Below are 21074 nucleotides of genomic sequence, written 5' to 3'. Positions count from 1 at the left end.
CCCCTGCCTAAGCCACAGCTGCATTCCTGTTGCCCTTAGTCATTACATATCTTTCGTGCTCCCTTAGGTACTCAGCCCCGTTGTTTATCCCTACGCCCAGGTATTTGTATTTATCTACTATCTCTAGCATTACTTCTTGTATCTTATGCTTACGGCCTTCGTTATCATTCAAAATCATGATTGCCGATTTTTCCCTACTGAACTTCTTAGTGCATAAAGCAACGAGCGCCACCTCACAGATTTATAGCGAACTGCATGAACTGAAGAAAACGACGCCGCAATGGAAAAGCGAGCAACGTGGCGGTGAAGGAGGCCTTCTGTGACGAGGCGTTGGTGCGGCCTTCCGGCCACTTCCATCACCACCTCTTCCGTGGGTAGGACTTGTTCGATTCGGACATGGCGGTTTAATCGTTGCGTCCTGGTGCCCTTGCGAGCGCGATTTGGCGAGCTGCGAGTTTTGAACGTCGCCGTAGTGATAATGGAGTGACGAGTTTCCAAACGGTCCTGATGTTGGACCTCGCACGAACATTGTGCTTTTTCGTTGGGAGCAAGCGTAGCGCTACCAGGAACCTCTTGTGTAAATGGAAGAAAGCTTCAAATCAGTTTGAAGCTTTCTGTGTGGTATTCATGGAACTATGAACCTAGATTCGTTGTCTTTTGCTTTGTCTTATATTAGTTATTCTGTGCCCAGCTTGACAAAGAAGAACTTCAAGTCCAGTGGTCAAGAGATATCCCGCGTAAGTAGACTCGTGAGCTTGCTATTTTTTCTCGATTTCGTCGTGCCTTCGCGTGAATGTTCTGCAATCCGCCATGTCAAGGAAGAACCGCCATTACAAATGACGTCACTTTAAAATATGAACTAGATTCCATTGAGTGCGGGGCGCTTTTTACGCCCATGAATGGCGAAAGAGAGAAAGTAGTGGTACGACGGCGTCGTGCGGCGGACGTGCTTCGGTGCGAACAGCGGTGTGCCCTGTGCTTGTGTGGCTTAGGCTTATTTTTTTTTTTTTACCCGTACCGTGCTTAAGTTCGTCCCTTCGTTACAATCTTTTCCGTCGGAGAACAGTGTAAACCGCTGGCTTGTTCAACTGGTTGGCTTGTTTAGTGGTGTAAGGACTGGTTGGCTTGTTTTACGGTGAAACGCTGTGCTGTAGCTTGGAAACGGCCGGCTGCAGGGTATATTTTCAGGTATATCTCCTTTTATTTGTGTTCACATGGCAGAGCCGTAGCATAATTGTGGCATCTTTTTAAAGGATGTTTGTAGTCAACGATTCTCATCAGCAGTTCACTCAGGGCAACCATCATTTTTTCCTCGACCTCACATTGCCTACACTTCGCGTCAGCCTCTTCTCCATCCGCTTCTACACTTGGGTCCACTTTCAAACCCACTCCACATCCTGAACACTTTACAGTCTGTTTAACCATGTCTTTCTGACACCAATTGTTCCTATACTCGATAATTACTAAACTCGACCCCTGCACTACGAAAAAAAAGAAAGTCTAAGCTCTACTACAAAAATTTGCGTGTTTAATGTACGTGCACCTCCCCCACGGGGTGGCAAAAGAAAAAAAAACAACAAAAAATTTAAACACACACACCCGCACTAATAAATACCTGGTGACTGGCCCCCGAAAAAGCCGTACCATAAAACAAGTGCTACGAAGATTTCAACTGCTGCCTTATAATTATAACTTCATGGGGTGACTGGATCATGAACTCCAGGATTGTTGCAGTTGCGATCAGAACTGGTGTAAATGAAGGTGAGCTAGTCGGTAGGTATTGTGTTGGTGATTGATACGTAGTAGGTGGGTAGCCGAGACGTGCAAACACGACACACGAAATAAAACTCCACAAATGCCGACTAAGCAGTTTGCGCTTGTGGTGTCCTCTCTTGTGGCCGTGTTCGCACACCCCTGCTTTTCACCATGAGAACTGGCGTATTTCGTATGGTAGGTTGACAGTTCATTAGTTGAATTTCCTTCCGTCAGCAATTCATCTGTGCGACATGAACACATGCAGTTTCTTCGGTGATGTGCGAGCTTGATATGAGTGCCGAGGCTTCTTACATTGTAGGCATTTTGTGTGTGTCCTAGTGCCTCATAGCCGTTGTGTCCCCGTGTTCTTGCATTCTCTTAAACGCCCGTTCACCAGCCGCCATCAAAAATAGAACGAAGGAACACAAGAGCTGTGTACGCCAGCGCCGTGTGTCCAGTACTAAAACTAAGCAGTTTTATAATAGGGTATAAAAAATAGCAGAGCTTTATAAAAGTGTACACAAAGCCATCGCCTCCTTTGGCAAATCATTGTTAGTTTTTGTATGCAATGAACGCTGTATTTGCATGTGCTATTCTAAAACTGCCAATTTTCATCACTTAAGTCTCCTTCGAAAAAAAAAAATTTTAGTCCAAAAGTTAGAAATATAGTTTTGCTTTGTTAAAATTGGGTTTGGGTGTTTATGATTGTGATGAGCTTAAACTTTAAGGTGATAAAATTGTCAAAATTGTAAAAAAAAGTTTCAAAAATCAAAATGAGTCAGAATATGCATGTTGTGCCAACAGTCATAACTACAAAAATGTTGGTGCAGCTCAAACTCATCTTGGAAGCCATGTAGTGAGAGCAACAATCTGTGCATCTACCTTTTTGACCACCATGTCTGAGCTATGGGGTGTTTTCATAAGAAGACTGGTAAAATTGATACTTGAAAGGTTAGTTTTGTACAAAATTGGCCATTGTATGAAAATTTATCACTAGTTTTAAATCATTCTACTTAAATGCACAGTTCCACACATAAAAATAGCATGAAAAACAATTTTAATTAGGCATAATTGTTAGGAGAAAAGCTCTCGCTGTCTGCATACCTGTGGGATGCAAAGAAAAAACGTAGTTTTGAGAAAAATGGCTTTAATGATTTGAATTGAATTTTGATGTGACAAACATTCAATATGCCCAAAGTTCATTAGGCTAATACCTTGGCAGCATGTTTGAAGCCACACAATCTCGTCTTGAGCAAGGTGAAGCAATTTTTTTTTCCTAGCTTATTTTGCATCTGCGGCTGACTCTCATTCAAATGCTCCGCAGTGGGTATATTCGCATGATCCGTAGCGCTTGGTATAGAGCTGACGCTTCTTTTTCAATGTGACATCATTTTGTCATATTTCATGCAGTACTATAACTTTATTCTAACAGGAAAACTAACTCCAAGAGCTTGAGATGTCATACAAAAAAACAGATGATAATCAACGGAAATATGCGCAACTTAAACAATGCAGTACTACAGCAGTGTAGGGGAGGTTTTAAAATTAGTGAAAAACATGTTCCATAAGCTTTGCAACATACTTTGGTGTTGCATATCTTTTCGAAAATAAATGTATGATGAGGTGGCTGGTGTTGTGTAATCTGAAACCTTGTTTGTTTCAGATGTCTATGAGAGGCTGAAAAAATGGCCATAACTTTCAAACGGCTCAAGATAATTGCACAATTTTTTTGCGACATATTCTAAAATAGACAGGGAGCTTGAAAATACGAAATCTAAAAAAAAAAATATTTGTTTTCAAAAACTCTATTTGGAAGGGGCTAACTTACATTAACAAGGGTTTTCAAGAAGATAGCATATGACACATGCACAGTGGCAATAATTGCCAATACTGAGCTAATTGCCAATCTGGCCACAGTCTAATGTGGCACTCAAAGCTTTGCATATGCAGTCGCTGAAGTTTTAGCCACTCCGCATGCATGATATGATAGCCTTTTGGATGCGCATGTTTTTTTTTAAGTTGCGTGCATACCCAAGCAACTCCATGCCTGTGCACCCCATTCGACAACTACTGTAAAATGCTGAACAATCGCCCCCACCCAAGCAGGCGCTCCCTGCCTTTTTCTGGAGATCTGAAATCTCCAAATGGGGGAGCGCCAATAACCGGTCAGGCACCGAGCAAGTGCCCTACCCCCAAATCTGGTCGAATCATCCTTCACTGTTGGGGGGGGGCACTTGCTTGGCATTTCACGCTAGTATCTAGAAATCGCATGGCATACCCCTTGAAGTGAACCACTGCCATACCCCTTGTGTGAACATGTCTTTTTTTGCACAAGTTGCCGTTAATTCTTGTCAACAAAAGTTCACCATAGTGTACTATGTGATGCAAACAGTTTCCATGCTGCATTCTATGGCACTGTCATGAGATTCATTATAACATCTAGTGATTGGTCATTGATGCTTTTGTTTCTTCATAAACCTATATTATTGCTAGTATTCCTTCTGTAAGTGATGAACTTAATGTTGTTTGGCAGTTTTTTTGCTAGGTGTTGAAGTATTAGTCATTTTTACGTGACTTATTTTCATGTGCAAAAACTGCTCTGTGAAATGTGTTGGTGCATTCCTTAAAAAAAAATTCGTTCACAGGCCTAAACCAAAGAAGACAACCAAAATTCAGTAAGTATTAGGGTGCATAGACCTAATAATTGGTATACCAAAATTCAGTAATTGTTAGGGTGCATAGACCTAATAATTGGAACTAGCCCTAAACGTCATAATGAATTAACACTGAAAATATTTTGTGATTGCTTCAGAATGATAGTGTAAGATAATCAAAGCTCATAGAAGTATGCTTAATTGGAACTTTTTCAGTGCAGCAGATGCAGTGTGGGCAGGGCACACATTTGTCTGAGCATTGTAGCTGAGTAGTCCTTTGCCTTTAGTTTGCAAAAGTAGTCTATTGCTTTTTAGGGCAATAATTGTGAGTTGAAAAGGCTGTGGCCTCGCAGTATATTTTGAGGTTTACTGCTAGTTGGATAAGTGCAAATGCAATAACGAACATTACAGCTGTCTCTAAACGTGCTCTGGCCTTGTGTATGGACATTGTCTGTGTAGCTCGACATTTTATCTGTAGACTGTGCCATATATGCTAGTACTTCAGTGGTCTGGCGCTGCTACTTTACCGAGGCACTTTAGTCAGTCTGAAAAATAAAGGCATCTTGATGCTTTGCAGCTGACGCATCTTTGGTCCTTTTTTTTTCATACATTTTGCCCACAACATGTCTTGTGTTCTGATTGCACTGCTATCGTTTTGTTTTAAGATGTGTACATGTCACACATTTCTTGGTTTATATTATGGCTCCCCATAAATAATTTTGTCATCTGTCTTGCAAAGCTGTTTCTTGCAATTTTTGTTCATTGATGAAATTTGTATTGCATTCTTGCATGTTCCATGTGTTTGAACATTAGTGTATAAATGACTTAGGGATTTCATGCAAATGAAAGGACATGTACAGGTAGATTAGAAAAATGAAGACAAGCACATATATCGTATGTCTGTATCCGATCCTTTGCTTGCAAGCCTAAAATTCTGTTTAGGTTTAGTCTTAAATTTTAAAATTAAAACTATTCTTCGTGACAGAATGCAAGTCTTCTTATTGGAGAGGCTCCACCTTCTCGCTTTCATCACTCCTGATACACACTCGGTGACTTTGAAGGTTAAAGGAGCCCTGACATCAAATTTTAAGATCGAGATGTGCCCGTCATTCGATCGCTTGGTATGCATAGGTCTTCTTGGCCAAATTTGAATGGCATCCGTAGTGTGGAAGTTATTTTAATTTGATGTCAATTGGCGTCAAAAAGCTGCGGAGAAAAAACGCAAAATAGACTGCCCGGTGACATCGACACTAGTGCTACATTTTCAGTGTGATGTATTCCGCAAATACTATCCTGAGGGACGATACGCTAGTAACAATCACATCGACGATCCAAGTTTGTTTGGAGCCGACTCCCAGTCATGTTTTCACTAATGATTCTCATTCCTGTGTTGAAGTGTTCGTGCGATTCATCATGTCGCATCAACTGGTTTGACGTGTGCTCCACAGCGTGAGTACGATCATTCAGAGTGACAATACGTGCCAGAATGTCGGGGAACTGCCCTGCAGTCCTAGCGCGGAAAGTGCGTGGAAATTCATGCCTTTCCAAGCCACGAACCTCAACGCAGCCAGTGGGTTGACTTTGTGCGCGCCAATGAACAGAGTGACTGGACGCCTGTGAAGAACAGCTGCATTTGCTTGCTTCACTTTGCGCCGTGCTACTACAGGGTGAATCCTGTGTTGGCGAACCAGTTGGGGATCACTGGCAGTACCAGCTGCCCCTTCTCAAGGTCAGGGCTAAAGGGAGATGGGAAGAACAGGTTGGCCCTGTTCTTCCCAAAAGGTTCTTACAATGCCAGATACGATTGTAACATGCACCAATGCTTGATGCTATGGCTGTACTGCTGGATATTGTTTATTGATCATTTGACAGGATAAGTAGGGAGAGAAGGTGGAGACATTCTGACATTTCTAGAAAAGTGATGGGGCTGGACAGCACATGTGGAATGCACGAAAAGGTCCCCATAAAGTTTCTGTATGATGTACATTTATTTTTGCAAGCTTTGCTTAATACATTTTTATATTTCAAAAGTAAAATTGGATGAAAAGACAAGACTGACTGTGCTCTGTTTATTTAGGTAGTCCGCACTGGCTTATTACACAGTCTTGAATGTGTAGTAGTACTTATTAATATACACACGCTAATAACCACTCCACTGTGCTCTATTATGGTGTGTTAGTGGTTTGTGATGTGACCGACTCTAAGTTTTTGGCATGTTCTTCAGCTGTGATATTTTAGGAATGTATGTTGAGCTGGTCATATTAAAAAGTGGTGGAAATTAGTTGTACTCGGAATGAATTGTGGCTCATTATGTGACCAACAATTGTAACGAAAAAAAAAGAAAAAAGTGAATGCAGTGGTGTGGGGGGAAATATATTTATTGTATCACTATGGGAGCGCTACTGTGCTCCGATGGTGCGTTGCTTTGAGACCTTAAACTCAGTCAATTAGTTTCTGTCATGTTTGCTGGTAATTTTATTACATTTTGTTGTGATTAAAGCTTTAGTTTTCATTTTTTCAAATCCCCAATTAAGAATTTGTTAATGTCTTTCAATTTTAATGAATGAATTGATGAAGACCATATGGCCTGCTTAGTGACTGTAGTGCTTTAAGTGTCGAGGATTATTGTTGATGTGCTTTGTTGCACTTGTGTGTAAATATGCTTCGGCACTTAAGATAAGCGCTAGAGCATAATGGCCTTGAGAAGGTAATGGGACAACGTGCATTTGTTCAACTCTTCTTCATTGGCTTCACTAGGCTGCAGCTTTCACTTTCAGCTGTCTCTAGACGTGCACTGGCCTTGCGTATGGTCATTGTCTGTGTAGCTGGACATATATCTGTAGACTGTGCCATATATGCTAGTACTTCAGTGGTCTGGCGCTGCTACTTTGCCGAGGCACTTCAGTCAGTCTGAGAAATGAAGGCATCTTGATGCTTTGCAGCTGACACATCTTTGGTCCTCTTTTCTTTTTTCATACATTTTGCCCACAACATGTCTTGTGTTCTGATTGCGGTGCTATCGTTTTGTTTTAAGATATGTACATGTCACACATTTATTGGTTCATATTATGGCTCCCAATAAATAATTTTCATGTCATCTGTCTTGCAAAGCTGGTTTTTGCAATTTTTGTTCATTGATGAAATTTTTTTGCATTCTTCAATCTTCCATGTGTTTGAACAGTAGTGTGGAAATTACTTAGGGGCTTTCATGCAAACGAAAGGACATGTACAGATCGATCAGAAAAATAAAGACAAGCACATATGTCGTATGTCTGTATCAAATCCTTTGCTTGCAAGCGTAAAATTCTGTTTAGGTTTAGTCTTAAATTTTAAAATTAAAACTATTCTTCGTGACAGAATGCAAGTTTTCTTATTGGAGAGGCTCCACCTTCTCACTTTCATCACTCCTGATAAACGCTCGGTGACTTTGAAGGTTAAAGGAGCCCTCACATCAAATTTTAAGATCGAGATGTGCCCGTCATTCGATCCCTTAGTATGCATAGGTCTTCTTGGCCAAATTTGAATGGCATCCGTAGCATGGAAGTTATTTTAATTCGATGTCAAAAAGTGTAGAAAAGCTACGGAGAAAAAAACGCAAAATAGACGGCCCGGTGACATCGACACTAGTGCTAAATTTTCAGTGTGGTGCATTCAGCAAATACTATCCTGAGTGACGATACGCTAGAAACAATGACATCGACGATCCAAGTGTGTTTGGAGCCGACTCCCGGTCATGCTCTCACTAATGGTTCTCATTCCTGTGTTGAAGCGTTCGTCCGATTCATCATGTCGCATTGACTGGTTTGATGTGTGCTCCACAGCGTGAGTACGATCATTAAGAGTGACAATACGTGCCAGAATGTCGGGGAACTGCCAAGCAGTCGAGGCGCGTAAAGTGCGTGGGAATTCATGACTTTCCAAGCCATGAACCTCAACGCAGTCAGTGGGTTGCCTTTGTCAAATCCTTTGCTTGCAAGCCTAAAATTCTGTTTAGGTTTAGTCCTAAATTTTAAAATTGAAACTATTCTTCATGACAGAATGCAAGTATTCTTATTGGAGAGGCTCCACCTTCTCACTTTCATCACTCCTGATAAACGCTCGGTGACTGAAGGTTAAAGGAGCTCTGACATCAAATTTTAAGATCGAGATGTGCCCGTCATTCGATCGCTTGGTATGCCTAGGTCTTGGCTATATTTGAATGGCATCCGTAACGTGGAAGTTATTTTAATTTGATGTCAATTGGCGTGGATAAGCTACGGAGAAAAAACGCAAAATAGACTGCCCGGTGACATCGACACTAGTGCTACATTTTCAGTGTGATGCATTCCGCAAATACCATCCCGAGTGACGATACACTAGTAACAATCACATCGACGATCCAAGTGTGTTTGGAGCCGACTCCTGGTCATGCTTTCACTAATGGTTCTCATTCCTGTGTTGAAGCGTTTGTGCGATTCATCATGTCGCATCGACTGGTTTAACCTGTGCTCCACAGCGTGAGTATGATCATTCAGAGTGACAATACGTGCCAGAATGTTGGGGAACTGCCCTGCAGTCGTGGCGCGGAAAGTGCGTGGCAATTCATGCCTTTCCAAGCCACGAACCTCAACGCAGCCAGTGGGTTGACTTTGTGCGCGCCAATGAACAGAGTGACTGGATGCCTGTGAAGAACAGCTGCATTTGCTTGCTTCACTTTGTGCTGTGCTACTACAGGGTGAATCCTGTGTTGGCGAACCAGTTGGGTATCACTGGCAGTACCAGCTGCCCCTTCTCAAGGCCAGGGCTAAAGGGAGATGGGAAGAACAGGTTGGCCCTGTTCTTCCCAAAAGGTTCTTACAATGCCAGATACGATTGTAACATGCACCAATGCTTGATGCTATGGCTGTACTGCTGGATATTGTTTATTGATAATTTGACAGGATAAGTAGGGAGAGGAGGTGGAGACTTTTCTGCCATTTCTAGAAAAGTGATGGGGCTGGACTGCATATGTGGAATTCACGAAAAGGGCCCTATGAAGTTTCTGTATGAAGTAAATTTATTTTTGCAAGCTTTGCTTAATACATTTTTATATTTCAAAAGTAAAAATGGATGAAAAGACAAGACGGACGGTGCTCTGTTTATTTAGGTAGTCTGCACTGGCTTATTACACAGTCTTGAATGTGTAGTAGTACTTATTAATATACACATGTTAATACACCACTCCACTGTGCTCTATTACGGTGTGTTAGTGGTTTGCGATGTGACCGACTCTAAGTTTTTGGCATGTCCTTCAGCTGTCATACATTAGGGATGTATATTGAGCCTGTCATATTAAAAAGTGCTGGAATTTAGTTGTACTCGGAATGAATTGTGGCTCTATGCCATTATGTAATCAACAATTGTGACGAAAAAAAAAGTAAATGCAGGGGTGTGGTGGGAAATATATTTATTGCATCACTATCGTAGTGCTACTGTGCTCCGATAGTGTGTTGCTTTGAGACGTTAAACTCAGTCAATTAGTTTCTGTCATGTTTGCTGGTAATTTTATTACATTTTGTTGTGATTAAAGCTTTAGTTTTCATTTTTTCAAATCCCCAATTAAGAATTTGTTAATGTCTTTCAATTTTAATGAATGAATTAATGAAGACCACATGGCCTGCTTAGTGACTGTAGTGCTTTAAGTGTCGAGGATTATTGTTGATGTGCTTTCTTGCACTTGTGTGTAAATATGCTTCGGCACTTAAGATAAGCGCTAGAGCATAATGGCCTTGAGAAGGTAATGGGATGAACACATTTGTTCCAACTCTTCTTCATTGGCTTCACTAGGGTGCAGCTTTCACTTCAGTGCTAGACAGTTGTGAAGAATACAGTAAATATGTTTATTGCTGTGTGAAATAAGCCTCGGCACGGTTGTCTAGTGACTAAGGCACTCGGCTGCTGACCCGCAGATCGTGGATCAAATCCCGGCTGCGGCGGCCGCATTTTTGATGGAGGTGAAAATGCTTGCTGCTCGTGTGCTTAGATTTAGGTGAGCGTTAACCCAACGTGGTCGAAATTTTCGGAGCCCTCCACTGCAGCGTCTCCCATAATCATTGGGGCATTAAACTCCAGATATTATGAAATGAGCCTCAAAGAAGGGGTGTTGCAAGAGTCTCTTCAAATTCACAGGGCACTTATTTTTCAGTTTTTTTTATTAAGGTTGATTGTTCTCATCACTTTTGTGCACCTTTTTAACATCTTGTCACGCAATTTTTTTTTTTTTTGCAGCTTATCGCCCTGCATGGGTTTGAGGCAGAGCGGCATCTGCTTCGTTGCCTTTTTTCCCACGTTGACTTCAGTGGTGATGGTAAAAGTAGTGGAAAGGACTTCCATCAGGTGAGCAAGCTGTTATGTTGTGCACGTTTTCTGTGGTGCTCTGTTGCACTGAAAGTAAAATAGTCTCTTTAGGCATTTCTATTGCCATTATAATATATGCCAATGGTATTTGCAGGCTGTAACCTTTTGGAGATGTGGGCTGTATTATATTAGTGTGTTCAGCTAGATTCTGTTCTGATTCCCTTGAAAATGTGTGATGTTGCTTAGATGAATTACATTGTGCAAGGAAGAATAGTAGTACAGTACTCTGGTAGTACTCTATTTACAAAACCTGGTTTTATGAATATGAGGATCTAATAAAGAGATATCAATTTTATGTGGTTTGATGTTATCAACTTGAATTAACAAAGCTTTCCGGGAACTAAATTTGATTCTAATGGTTTTTCTGAAAAAAATTGAGCAAGAATGCAGCGTTTTTTTAAGATATCGTCGCAGACTATGGACATGCAGTATAAAATAGTTGTGGTAAGAAAATCTGACCACTCTAGTCACCAATTATTTTTATTGTGACGAGGCTGCATGCAGCAGTTGGTAGCAGTTTTACATATAAAACGGTGCTGGACAATAGGGGTTCTGTCTTTTCAAATACTCCCAAAGGAACTTGGTGGATGCTTCTGTTGCTTAATGGTTTGTGACAGATAGTACTGATAGTCTGCTTGGGACTTTCTTGCTCTGCCTGTTCGCACGTTAACTGCATTTGTTCTCCCCGACCTAGAATATCGCCAGCTTCTCATAGCTTCATGTGACCATCTACTTTGCCTGTATCTCCCAGGCATGGAGAGGAATCTATGCCCGGGCTGCCCTCGCGGACTTAGTACACACGCTGGCGTGGTTTAGGGGCAAATAATATCCTGCAGCAGCTTTTGGGTGACACTACGTTACATTTTTTCATTTTGGACTGCAAAAATTCTTTTCTTGATTTCATGAGTTGCTTGAGAGAGAGAGAAACATCTTTATTCACAAAAGCATGGAAGAGGAGGGCATGGGAGGAACCCCTAGTCCGGGGTCCCTAGGACAACTCCCGCGATTAGTCGGGCCGGCTGTATCAGAGCTCGGAGGATCTCGGGAGGTCCATCACGGAGAGCATCATCCCACAGCTCCTCGTTACGTTAAGGGTGAAGGAAAGCCGATAAGGGAGGAAATATGTTTGTAGTGCACTCGATCGAGACATGGAAGCTCATTGGTAGTTTCCACAGCCGGGGCAACGGTCTGCATAGCACTGCGGGTATAATTTATGAAGTGATACTAGATTGGGAAATGTTTTAGTCTGTAGCTGGCATAACGCTTCTGCCTCCTCTCGCGAGAAAGATGGTAGTGGGGCGCTCTAAGTGCGACGGACGTTTCTGTAGTGACGAAGAATGTCGTAAGTGAGAAGAGGATCCCCCCACTCCGAAATGGTCGCCTAGCCTTGCCGGGCTTCCTGGAGGGAAATTTCGCGGGCAACAGTGTGTGGCGTTCATTGCCCGGCAGAGAGGCATGACCAGGAGTCCAGAGTAAGTGGATTCGAAAAGTACTGTTTGCTCAGTGGAATTTGATTGAGAATTTGGTGGGCCGCTCTTGGGATGCCATGTCCTGATAGGAAGGCCCGAGATGCCTGTCGCGAGTCTGTCAATGTGTAGACCGCGCTGTGAACACGGGTAGTGTATCGTATCGCTTGAGCGACTCCAAGAATTTCGCCGTGAGCTGCATGTGTCCCACGCATTGTAGCAGATTCCTGCAGGGAATCTGTGCCATCTAACACTACCGAGGTGTAACCTTCGAGTTCAAGCTGTGTCCGTGTAAAGAGTATGCGATTCCGGTATGTCTTCGAGCATACGGCTAAGGTATCGTACGCGGCATTTGCGCCGGCCTTTGTCACACTGGGGGTGCATGTTACGTGGTAAGGGATGAATAGTTGGTATTTTCCGTATCGCAGGGGATAAGGGCGGGGGGCGGGTTTCTTGAGTTAACGAAATAATTCGAGTGTCCCATCACCATGCAAGTTTGGCACTTGCTTATGTATTTGATCAGTTCTATTTTGTGCAGTGGTTTTGACCATGCTTCACTCTAACGCTGCTGCTGTTTTTCTTTTTCTTACAGACCCAGTATTTGATCCAGGAGTTCAGCTCTGTTCTTTCCAAGCCTAATTTTGTGTCAACTGTGTGTTTTGCTATTGAAAATCCTCTTCATTATCAAAAAGTGAGCTGTTCCATAATTGTGCGATTCTGTTCCGGTGGGAAATGTATTTTGCTTAGGGCTGTAATGTGAGCACTGTTCGTGTGAATTATACTTTTGACAGTCAACTAATTCATTAGTACTTAGAGATTTCAGAAGCAGAGTCTTAATTTGTGTTTTCATTTAATACAAGCAGAGGCTTCATTTGTGTTTTCATTTAAACAAAAGTGTGTGGTCATGGAAGTAAGTAAAAGGATTGATTACATCTTTTTTTTTATTGCTTCTACAAGTCAGTGAGTAACTTGCATCTTGACAAGGGCAAGACCTCTGTGGTTTTTTATTCTTTACAGAGTCTTCGACCGAGCGCCTTGTTACTTCCCCACATCAGCCATGTACTACGGTTAAATCGTGTGCAAGAAGTTGTTCTTGGCACTTGTTTGCTTTATTCGTCCAGTGCAGATCTGTGCAATTGTGCTACACAGTTTATCCGACTGAAGCTTCCTGACCTTTTACAATCTTACACAGACTCAGGCAAGTACCTTGAATACCGATTTCGGGTGTCTTTAGGCTTTTAGTGTCGCCAGTGAAAAATATTGTTACACTCGTGCTGCTACCTTGTGTGTCCTATCCTACTTGCTAAAGCAATTGCAATGTGACTTGGTTTCACTTGTGATAGACCTTTTGTAAAAAAACAAGCAGCGTTACAATCTGTTTAGTGTCTTGTGATCAGAAGACAATGTGTCCAGACAGCCCATTGAAAGGAACAAACTTAAAGATGGTTTTATTGTCTTGCTAGTCTAAAGATAACAAAGTAGATACAGACTTATGCTAGCATAAAAAAAAATTGAAAAGTCACAAAACTCGCTGTTGAAAAGGCACAAAACTTGCTTAGCAACTGTAGTTGTGTATTGAAATATTGCATGCATACGATGTTTTTGTACAGAATAGCCATATTGATATTTAAGTTTCTTGGAATACACAAATTCCAAGTCTCACAAAGCTTGAGATTTTGTGTGCATGACACTTTTTTTCTGCCATTGCTTGGAACCATTAAAAGTACCAACCTATGGTAGGGTTAGTCAAGTGTTGTATCTGTACGTCATGCTGGAGGTGTCACTATAAAGGACAGGAGTTGTTGCAATTGTGCAAGTTCCTTCAATTTATTTGCCAAATGATGAGCATTCTCTTCCTTAAGTCTTGCTGATTTACTTGTAATTTTACTCTGTTCTGCAGACTTATCCACGCAAGAGAGTGATCTTCAGGACTGTAGTCCCGAGGTTCTTCACCTTTTGCTTGTAGATTTATTAAACAAGAACTCTGAGCACTTTGGAGTCACTAATGAACTGAAGGAGTCTTTTTTTGAGAATCTCCGTAAAGGTGAGCTAGCAGTACATATTACCATAACATTAGGTTCTGGCTTTTTCAGCATTTACCCCTTTTTTGTGATACATTGTACAGAGTGGTTACGCGACAAAAGGATGTGACATTATTTTTATAATATACTAAGTTTCATAACCGGTTTGTGTAGGTCATGTACGAAGCAGGATGGATGTGACAGTAGCCCTCGGCCTAATCTGTTGTTTCATCTGGAAATACTTATACAAGCCAAAACAGTTGTTCTCATTGTTATAGCCAACAACTGCCATCTGTACACCTGATGGTGACAAACTATGCATAATGTGCAGTTTTGTTGTGTCGTAATATAGTTTTTGCTATGGTGTTCTTCTGCCCAGGCACACATTGCAGCTTTGGAATATCATTTGTGAAGCAGCTGTCGCATTATCGTACACTGCAACACACGTGAATGCGAGCAGATGGGCAATGCACATGACGCCATTTATTTCTAAGAGAGCGAAAGCTTACTGTCCCAGAAAAAAAAAAAAATGTCTTCAAAGTGATTTTTTTTTCCCGTTCAAAATGCTTGACAAACTTGGGTTGCTAGGCATGACATAGCAACCACCAGCCTGCAGCTCTGTACTAGCTGGCATGCCGCCGGCACTTTTGAAAATTCCTGAAATACGGCCATCTGTTCCAAACTATTATATATGCAATACACTTCACATAACAAGAAAGTCAACTACTAATTTTTCGAACATGATTGAAAATTTGGACGCTTCACATCGGCGTCAGATTTCTCAGACTTTTTGCCCAAATTTCTGGTCAGAAACTGTTATACTTGACGCCCTAAGCCCTGCTGCACCTATCTTCTCGTAGGTTTGATCCAGTGCTTTTGCAAGTAAATATATTTTTAAGCTGTAGCAGCATCTGAAAGTAGGCTTTGCCGCAATGCTTATGTGTGTTGGGGTGATGCCGATTGAAAATACAAAGGGGTTCACGGAGCAGTGCGACGATGCCTTTATAAATAAGCACTAGGAATGCATAGAGGCTTGATGGCAGCAGGTAGCCAACTTGCCAGTGAGACTTAATCACTGACAATTGATTATGATAAGCATCTTCTGTTGACTGCTCAGTAGTGCATGAGGCCTAGCGCAGTTTTTACGGCATGCGTTTAATGGGCGGCAACGCAAATGTGCCGCACCTCCGTTCGTGTTCCCTCTTTGTGCGAAATAGCCCCCGCACAGACGCATTGTTTCGAGGAATAAAAGCCACATCGCCACACCCGTGTGCAGTCAGGAACTGAGTGGGCATAGCGAACACCTTCACGGCAAGTGCGTGCATATGCTACAGCTAGCAAGCGCCCCAGCAGTGACAGTCTGCGTAGTTCATGACGTGCTGCACACAGCTACGAACAATTGGCTGCACATGGCAGCAAATACTGCATGTCAGTGGAGAGATTTTCGTCCTATAGTGCATCATTTGTTATGTGCTAACACGAATCGGGGAAAGTCGAAAGATCCGCTCTTCTGGCACAGCCCTTGTGTCCCGCATCGTTGTTTTCTAATGCCCCATGTGAAAGTGCCTTCCTTAAAGGGCCACTCACCACCCCGCGTTTAGAGACGAGGGGGTGATTTTCTCCTCTCCTTCATACACACAATGCATCCTACTCGCCCCTTAGTTCTTGAATGCATGTGAACAATATCAGCACTAATGTTATACCAACACGCCCTATCCTACTGTCTCTTGAAGCATAGAGCCTATGAGGATTTCGTGCTTTTCAGCTGCACGCTGTTATTGCCGCTTGCACAATTGTAAACACAAAAAATGAAGTTTGATCAGTTGATTGTGTACGTTGTTCATGCAAGGCAAGAAATACCGAATGGGCGGCTGCATGACAGAGCAGTGCAGAAGACGAATCACGTGTGATATTTCGCGTATATCAACGAATAGAGAGCATGTACGCTGTAGACGTCACGTAAAACTACTGTCTACGTCAGAACAGTGCGCCAAGAAGGGCGAGAAATATCAGGAAAGAATATTGCGCTCTTTTTTTAAATTTTGGGAGCTTGGTGCGTGGCCCTTTAACTTAGAGACACTAAAGGCAAATATTGAGTCAATGTTGATAGTTCAAATAGTAGCAAAAAAACCTCTTAGTGCTGCTTTTGTGCCAAAGAAGTGCTTATTTTGAAATGAAATCGCGTTTTAGTGGTTCGCATCACGTTAGCGCACTTCAAATTTCCCGCTGAAAGCACTCAGTCTCGCGTCACTGTGACATCGGAATCATTTTGTGAATGTCCCACTCGTGGCGCATGTGTTCTCGTGAATTTACCTTAATTTCTCGGTAAGTAGGGCACTAATGTCGATAATGTTGTAATTTTAGATGTTGTCCTACATTGAGCTTTCACTCTGACATAAACTGTTTTGACTTTAGTGTCCCTAGCAAGAATGCTGTAGGCCCGTGTGCTCAGATTTGGGTGCACGTTAAAGAACCCAAGGCGGTTAAAATTTCCAGAGCCCTCCACTATAGTGTCTCTCATGATCATATGGTGGTTTTGGGTCGTTAAACCCCATATATCAATCCAGGCTTTAGTGTCCCTTAAATCAGCACATTGCTGGTATCGGCGGCACTCTCACTAAAGTTAAAAACTGCATTTGCTGCACGCACTGAATGTATTCACAAGAGTCTGATTGCTCATATAAATGCCCTATAAGTGTCCTGGGAGTCATTGAAGCTCTTTCAGACATGGGTGGCGATTTCAGGGGTGGAAGTGCTGCGCCATTTGAATAATTCTTTGCCAATCTACCCTGCTTCGCCTAACGGCAATATGCGTGTGCAACTCCAAATTTAGTCGAGTTTTATCATCGACTGAGCAACACGAGTGGGTTACACAAAGGACGCAGCCGTGTTTATATCAAATTGGTTCGGCCACGTCGTATTTCGGTTCATGAGTGATTCTTGTTAAGTTGGTGTTTGTGTGCATACCTCATTAGGCGACTTTGTATTTGTCTTAACAGCAAAGCTGTTAGCCGAACCATATAAACTGAAAAAAAAAAAAATCTGTTTCACCGGTGAAGCAATTACTGCAATAGCGAGAATTTGTAATGTTTAAATGGTATTGCCTCACACGCTTCTTCATTTTTGTTTTTGCTATCGCACCATTACGCGTGTAGTAACGCTGCATTACGCAAACCGCGCTCGAATGACTGGAAGCAATCTAGGTAATCTAAGAACATTTCAATGAGATTACGCACACGTGTGCATTAGAGGTTGTCCTGGAACTTACTCAGCCGGCAGCGATAATGCTGGAATCTTCGATGGCACATGCATAATTGGCTAATTGTCGACGCACTTTGCTGCTTGGCAGATTGTCGACGGCAGACGCTATATATTCGATGCTGTCAGCCGACAGCGTGTATTGCTTGTATGGTGACGTTTTGTTTTCCGGGCACAGGTTCGCCCGATTAAGAAGTTCACTCATGAAAACAGCAGCTGCTGCTTTCGTCATCACGACCCCGGGACAGTGCGAAGGCTGCGGCTAACTGCTAACTCTTTTGGATATGACATTGCAAAACTCTAGAAAACGTTTGTGCAAGATAACAAGTACGGCGGCTCCCATGAGAATCCCTCTTATCACACAATCTCTTCTTGTCGAGTGTGCACCACGTAGAACTGTTTACGAACCGTGTGCTGATGCTTTCCAATAGCGTGCGCACCAGCTATCGCAACTACGCCCTTAAAATTAAAGTTCACCGCTGCTGCTCGAACGACCCCCTCCCTCCTTTTCCACGCGTCTTTTCATGCTCGTTGAAGACAGACGGCATGTTTCCTTTCTGCTTGAGCATTCGACGGCTGGTCTATCACACGCGGTGCGATGCTATCGTAGGTGCCCTTCGAGCGACGGATGTCGGCCGCCTCGTTTAATCTCTGCTTCAGTAGTACTCACCATTTGCTTTATCGACTTCCTCCACAAATTCTCTCTTGATTCTTCCGACGAGACAAGGTTTGTTAGACGTTGACGTTGATGGTGTGACTGTTTCTGCCTTTATAGATACTGTAGCGCACATTTCTGTAATGAGCGCGAACCTTCGCCGACGCCTACATAAAGTGCTCACGCCTGCCGCTTCCCGCACACTCCGAGTTGCTGATGGGAGGACCCCTGCCGTTCAAGGGATGTGCACGGCCCGTGTGTCCATTGCCGGTCATCCTACATTAGTTCAGTTTGCCGTCATTGAAATGTGTCCTCATGACCTAATACTTGGCTTGGACTTCCTGTCACGTCATTCTGCGCTCATTGATTGTGCCACTGGTGCTCTTCAGCTTGAGCTGCCGCAGCTTGCCGATTTTCCAGCTGACCATTCCAGCTGACCTCGTCACTACGTTCGCTTGCCTCCGCAAGCTGCTACATACGTCACTTTGTCGTGCTCCCGTGATGTGCCCGATGGTGGTTACCTCGTCACTCCTATAGTCGCCGTATTGATGGCCCGAGACGTCGCCCTTGCTCACACTGTTGTCTCCGTCGCTGATAATACAGTGGTTATACCCCTACTCAACGTCAGTATCTTGACTCAAGTTATTCCGCAAGACGTGTCTTTGGGCACCCTATCTACGCTTGACCGCTGCAACGTTACTGGTTTGAACACCGATGCTACGCCCCCCTGTCTTGGCCGTAATTACACTCTGCCTGCCGATGACATTAACAAGATGATTGCTCCGGATCTCACCCCAGCTCAAATTGCCGGCCTCCGTCGTCTGATAACATCATATAGACATTTTCGACTTTGACCACCGCCCTCTTGGCCAAACAACTGCCGTGACTCACCGGAGAAACACTGGTGATGCCAGTCTTATATGGCGGCGTCCATATCGCGTATCTCACAAGGAACGCCAAGTAATTCAGAATGAAGTGGACAAAATGATTACTAAAGATGTCATAGAACCATCATCCAGCCCTTGGGCTTCCCTAGTCGTACTCGTTGAAAAGGATGGCAGCTGTCGCTTTTGCGTGGACTATCGCCATTTGAACAAAGTCACTCATGAAGACGTCTACCCTTTGCCTCGGATTGATGACGCCCTCGATTGCCTTCATTGTGCCCATTACTTCTCGTCTATTGACCTTCAGTTGGGCTATTGGCAAATTTCCGTCGACCCCTTGGATCGCGAAAAAACCGCTTTCGTTACGCCTGACAGCCTCTACCAGTTCAAGGTCATGCCGTTCAGACTATGTAATGCGCCGGCAACTTTCGAGCGCATGATGGACTCCCTTCTCCCAGTATATAAGTGGTCCATCTGCTTATGTTACTTAGACGATGTCATCGTCTTTTTACCTACCTTTGACAGCCACATCACACGTCTGTCGGCCGTTCTGGATGTTTTTCGAAGAGCCGCTCTCCAGCTCAATTTCAGACGTCGCCAAATCGCCATACTCGGCCACCTTGTCAGTGCTGCTGGTGTTCAACCGGATCCCGACAAGGTGCGAGCAGTACAAGAATTTCCTGAACCACGTTCAACCAAGGACGTCCGAAGTTTTGTAGGGCTATGTTCCTATTTTCGTCTGTCCGCAACTTCGCCGACATCGCTCAGCCGCTTACTGATCTCTTAACAAAGGACGTTCCCTTCGCATGGGGCGTAGAGTAAGCGGACGCTTTTTCGGCTTTTATCCATCTGCTGACTACGCCACCAATACTGGCCCATTTCGACTCTGTATCTCCTACAGAGCTTCGAACCGATGCTAGTGGCCATGGAGTTGTAGCGATCCTCAGCCAACGACAGCACGGGAAGGACCGCGTGATTGCTTACGTCAGTCGTCTTCTTTCACCTGCGGAATGGAAGTTCTCCGTTACTGGGCGTGAATGCCTAGCTTTAGTGTGGGCAGTGACGAAATTCGGGCCTTACCTGTACGGCTGAACTTTTTCCGTTGTTACTGACCATCACGCTCTCTGTTGGCTCTCATCGCTAAAGGACCCATCTGGACGTTTCGGTCGCTGGGCGCTGCGTCTGCAAGAATACTTGTTCGTGGCCCACTACAAGTCGGGACGCCTGCACACAAATGCAGACTGTTTGTCACGTCATCCAGTTGAAACGCCCGACTTGATAGACCTTGAATCAAACTTCTGCGTGCTCTCCATCCACGCTTCAGGTGATATCTCCACCAAACGACGACGTGACCCATCGTTACTCTCCATCATCAAGCGTTCGACCTCTGCTCCAACAGATCCTTCTGTTCGCCTGTTCATACTACACGACATTATTCTGTACCGTCGCAGCTTCAATGCCAATGGCCTGGAATTACTACTCGTGCTTCCCCATCACCTGCGTTTCAGCGTTCTCGAACAACTCCACGACGTACCTACAGCCGGTCACCTAGGCGTCTCGTACCTACGATCGTGTGCGACGTCGCTTTTTCTGGCCCGGACTATATCGTTCTGTGGTTCGCTACGTCACTGCTTGCGACCACTGGCAATGTCGCAAGTGCCCCTCTGTGCTACCGTCCGGCCTCCTACAGCCGATCGACATACCGATGGAACCATTCTTTCGTGTTGGCCTTGACCTGTTGGGCCCGTTTCCTACGTCCACCTCCGGGAATAAATGGGTTGCAGTCGCCACAGATTACGCCACACGCTTTGCCATCACTAAAGCACTGCCGACAAGCTGTTCCACTGTCGTCGCTGACTTTCTCCTGTATAAAGTCATTCTTCATCACGGCGCTCCGCGGCAGCTGCTTACTGATCGAGGAAGGTACTTCCTTTCACGTGTTGTGAGTGACATTCTCCGTGCCTGCTCCACTGAGCACAAGCTTACCACCGCTTATCGTCCACAGA

The 21074-nt window shown here is 43.7% G+C and overlaps 1 protein-coding gene across 2 annotated transcripts in view; it reads left to right on the top strand.

Annotated features, from left to right (window-relative positions):
- The first annotated feature begins 316 nt into the window (after nucleotides 1-316).
- Nucleotides 317-21074, top strand: part of Not1 (CCR4-NOT transcription complex subunit 1) — a 206566-nt gene continuing 185808 nt past the window's right edge. For both annotated transcript variants that reach the window (XM_075877698.1, XM_075877697.1), the window contains exons 1-5: nucleotides 317-737; nucleotides 10656-10763; nucleotides 12843-12941; nucleotides 13268-13448; nucleotides 14151-14294. In XM_075877698.1, the coding sequence (XP_075733813.1) occupies nucleotides 636-737; nucleotides 10656-10763; nucleotides 12843-12941; nucleotides 13268-13448; nucleotides 14151-14294 (634 nt within the window). In that variant the 5' untranslated portion in view covers nucleotides 317-635. The remainder of the gene's footprint in view (nucleotides 738-10655; nucleotides 10764-12842; nucleotides 12942-13267; nucleotides 13449-14150; nucleotides 14295-21074) is intronic.

Source organism: Rhipicephalus microplus, chromosome X, assembly GCF_043290135.1.
Source record: "Rhipicephalus microplus isolate Deutch F79 chromosome X, USDA_Rmic, whole genome shotgun sequence".
NCBI lineage: Eukaryota > Metazoa > Arthropoda > Arachnida > Ixodida > Ixodidae > Rhipicephalus > Rhipicephalus microplus.
This window is presented reverse-complemented; position numbering and strand designations above follow the sequence as displayed.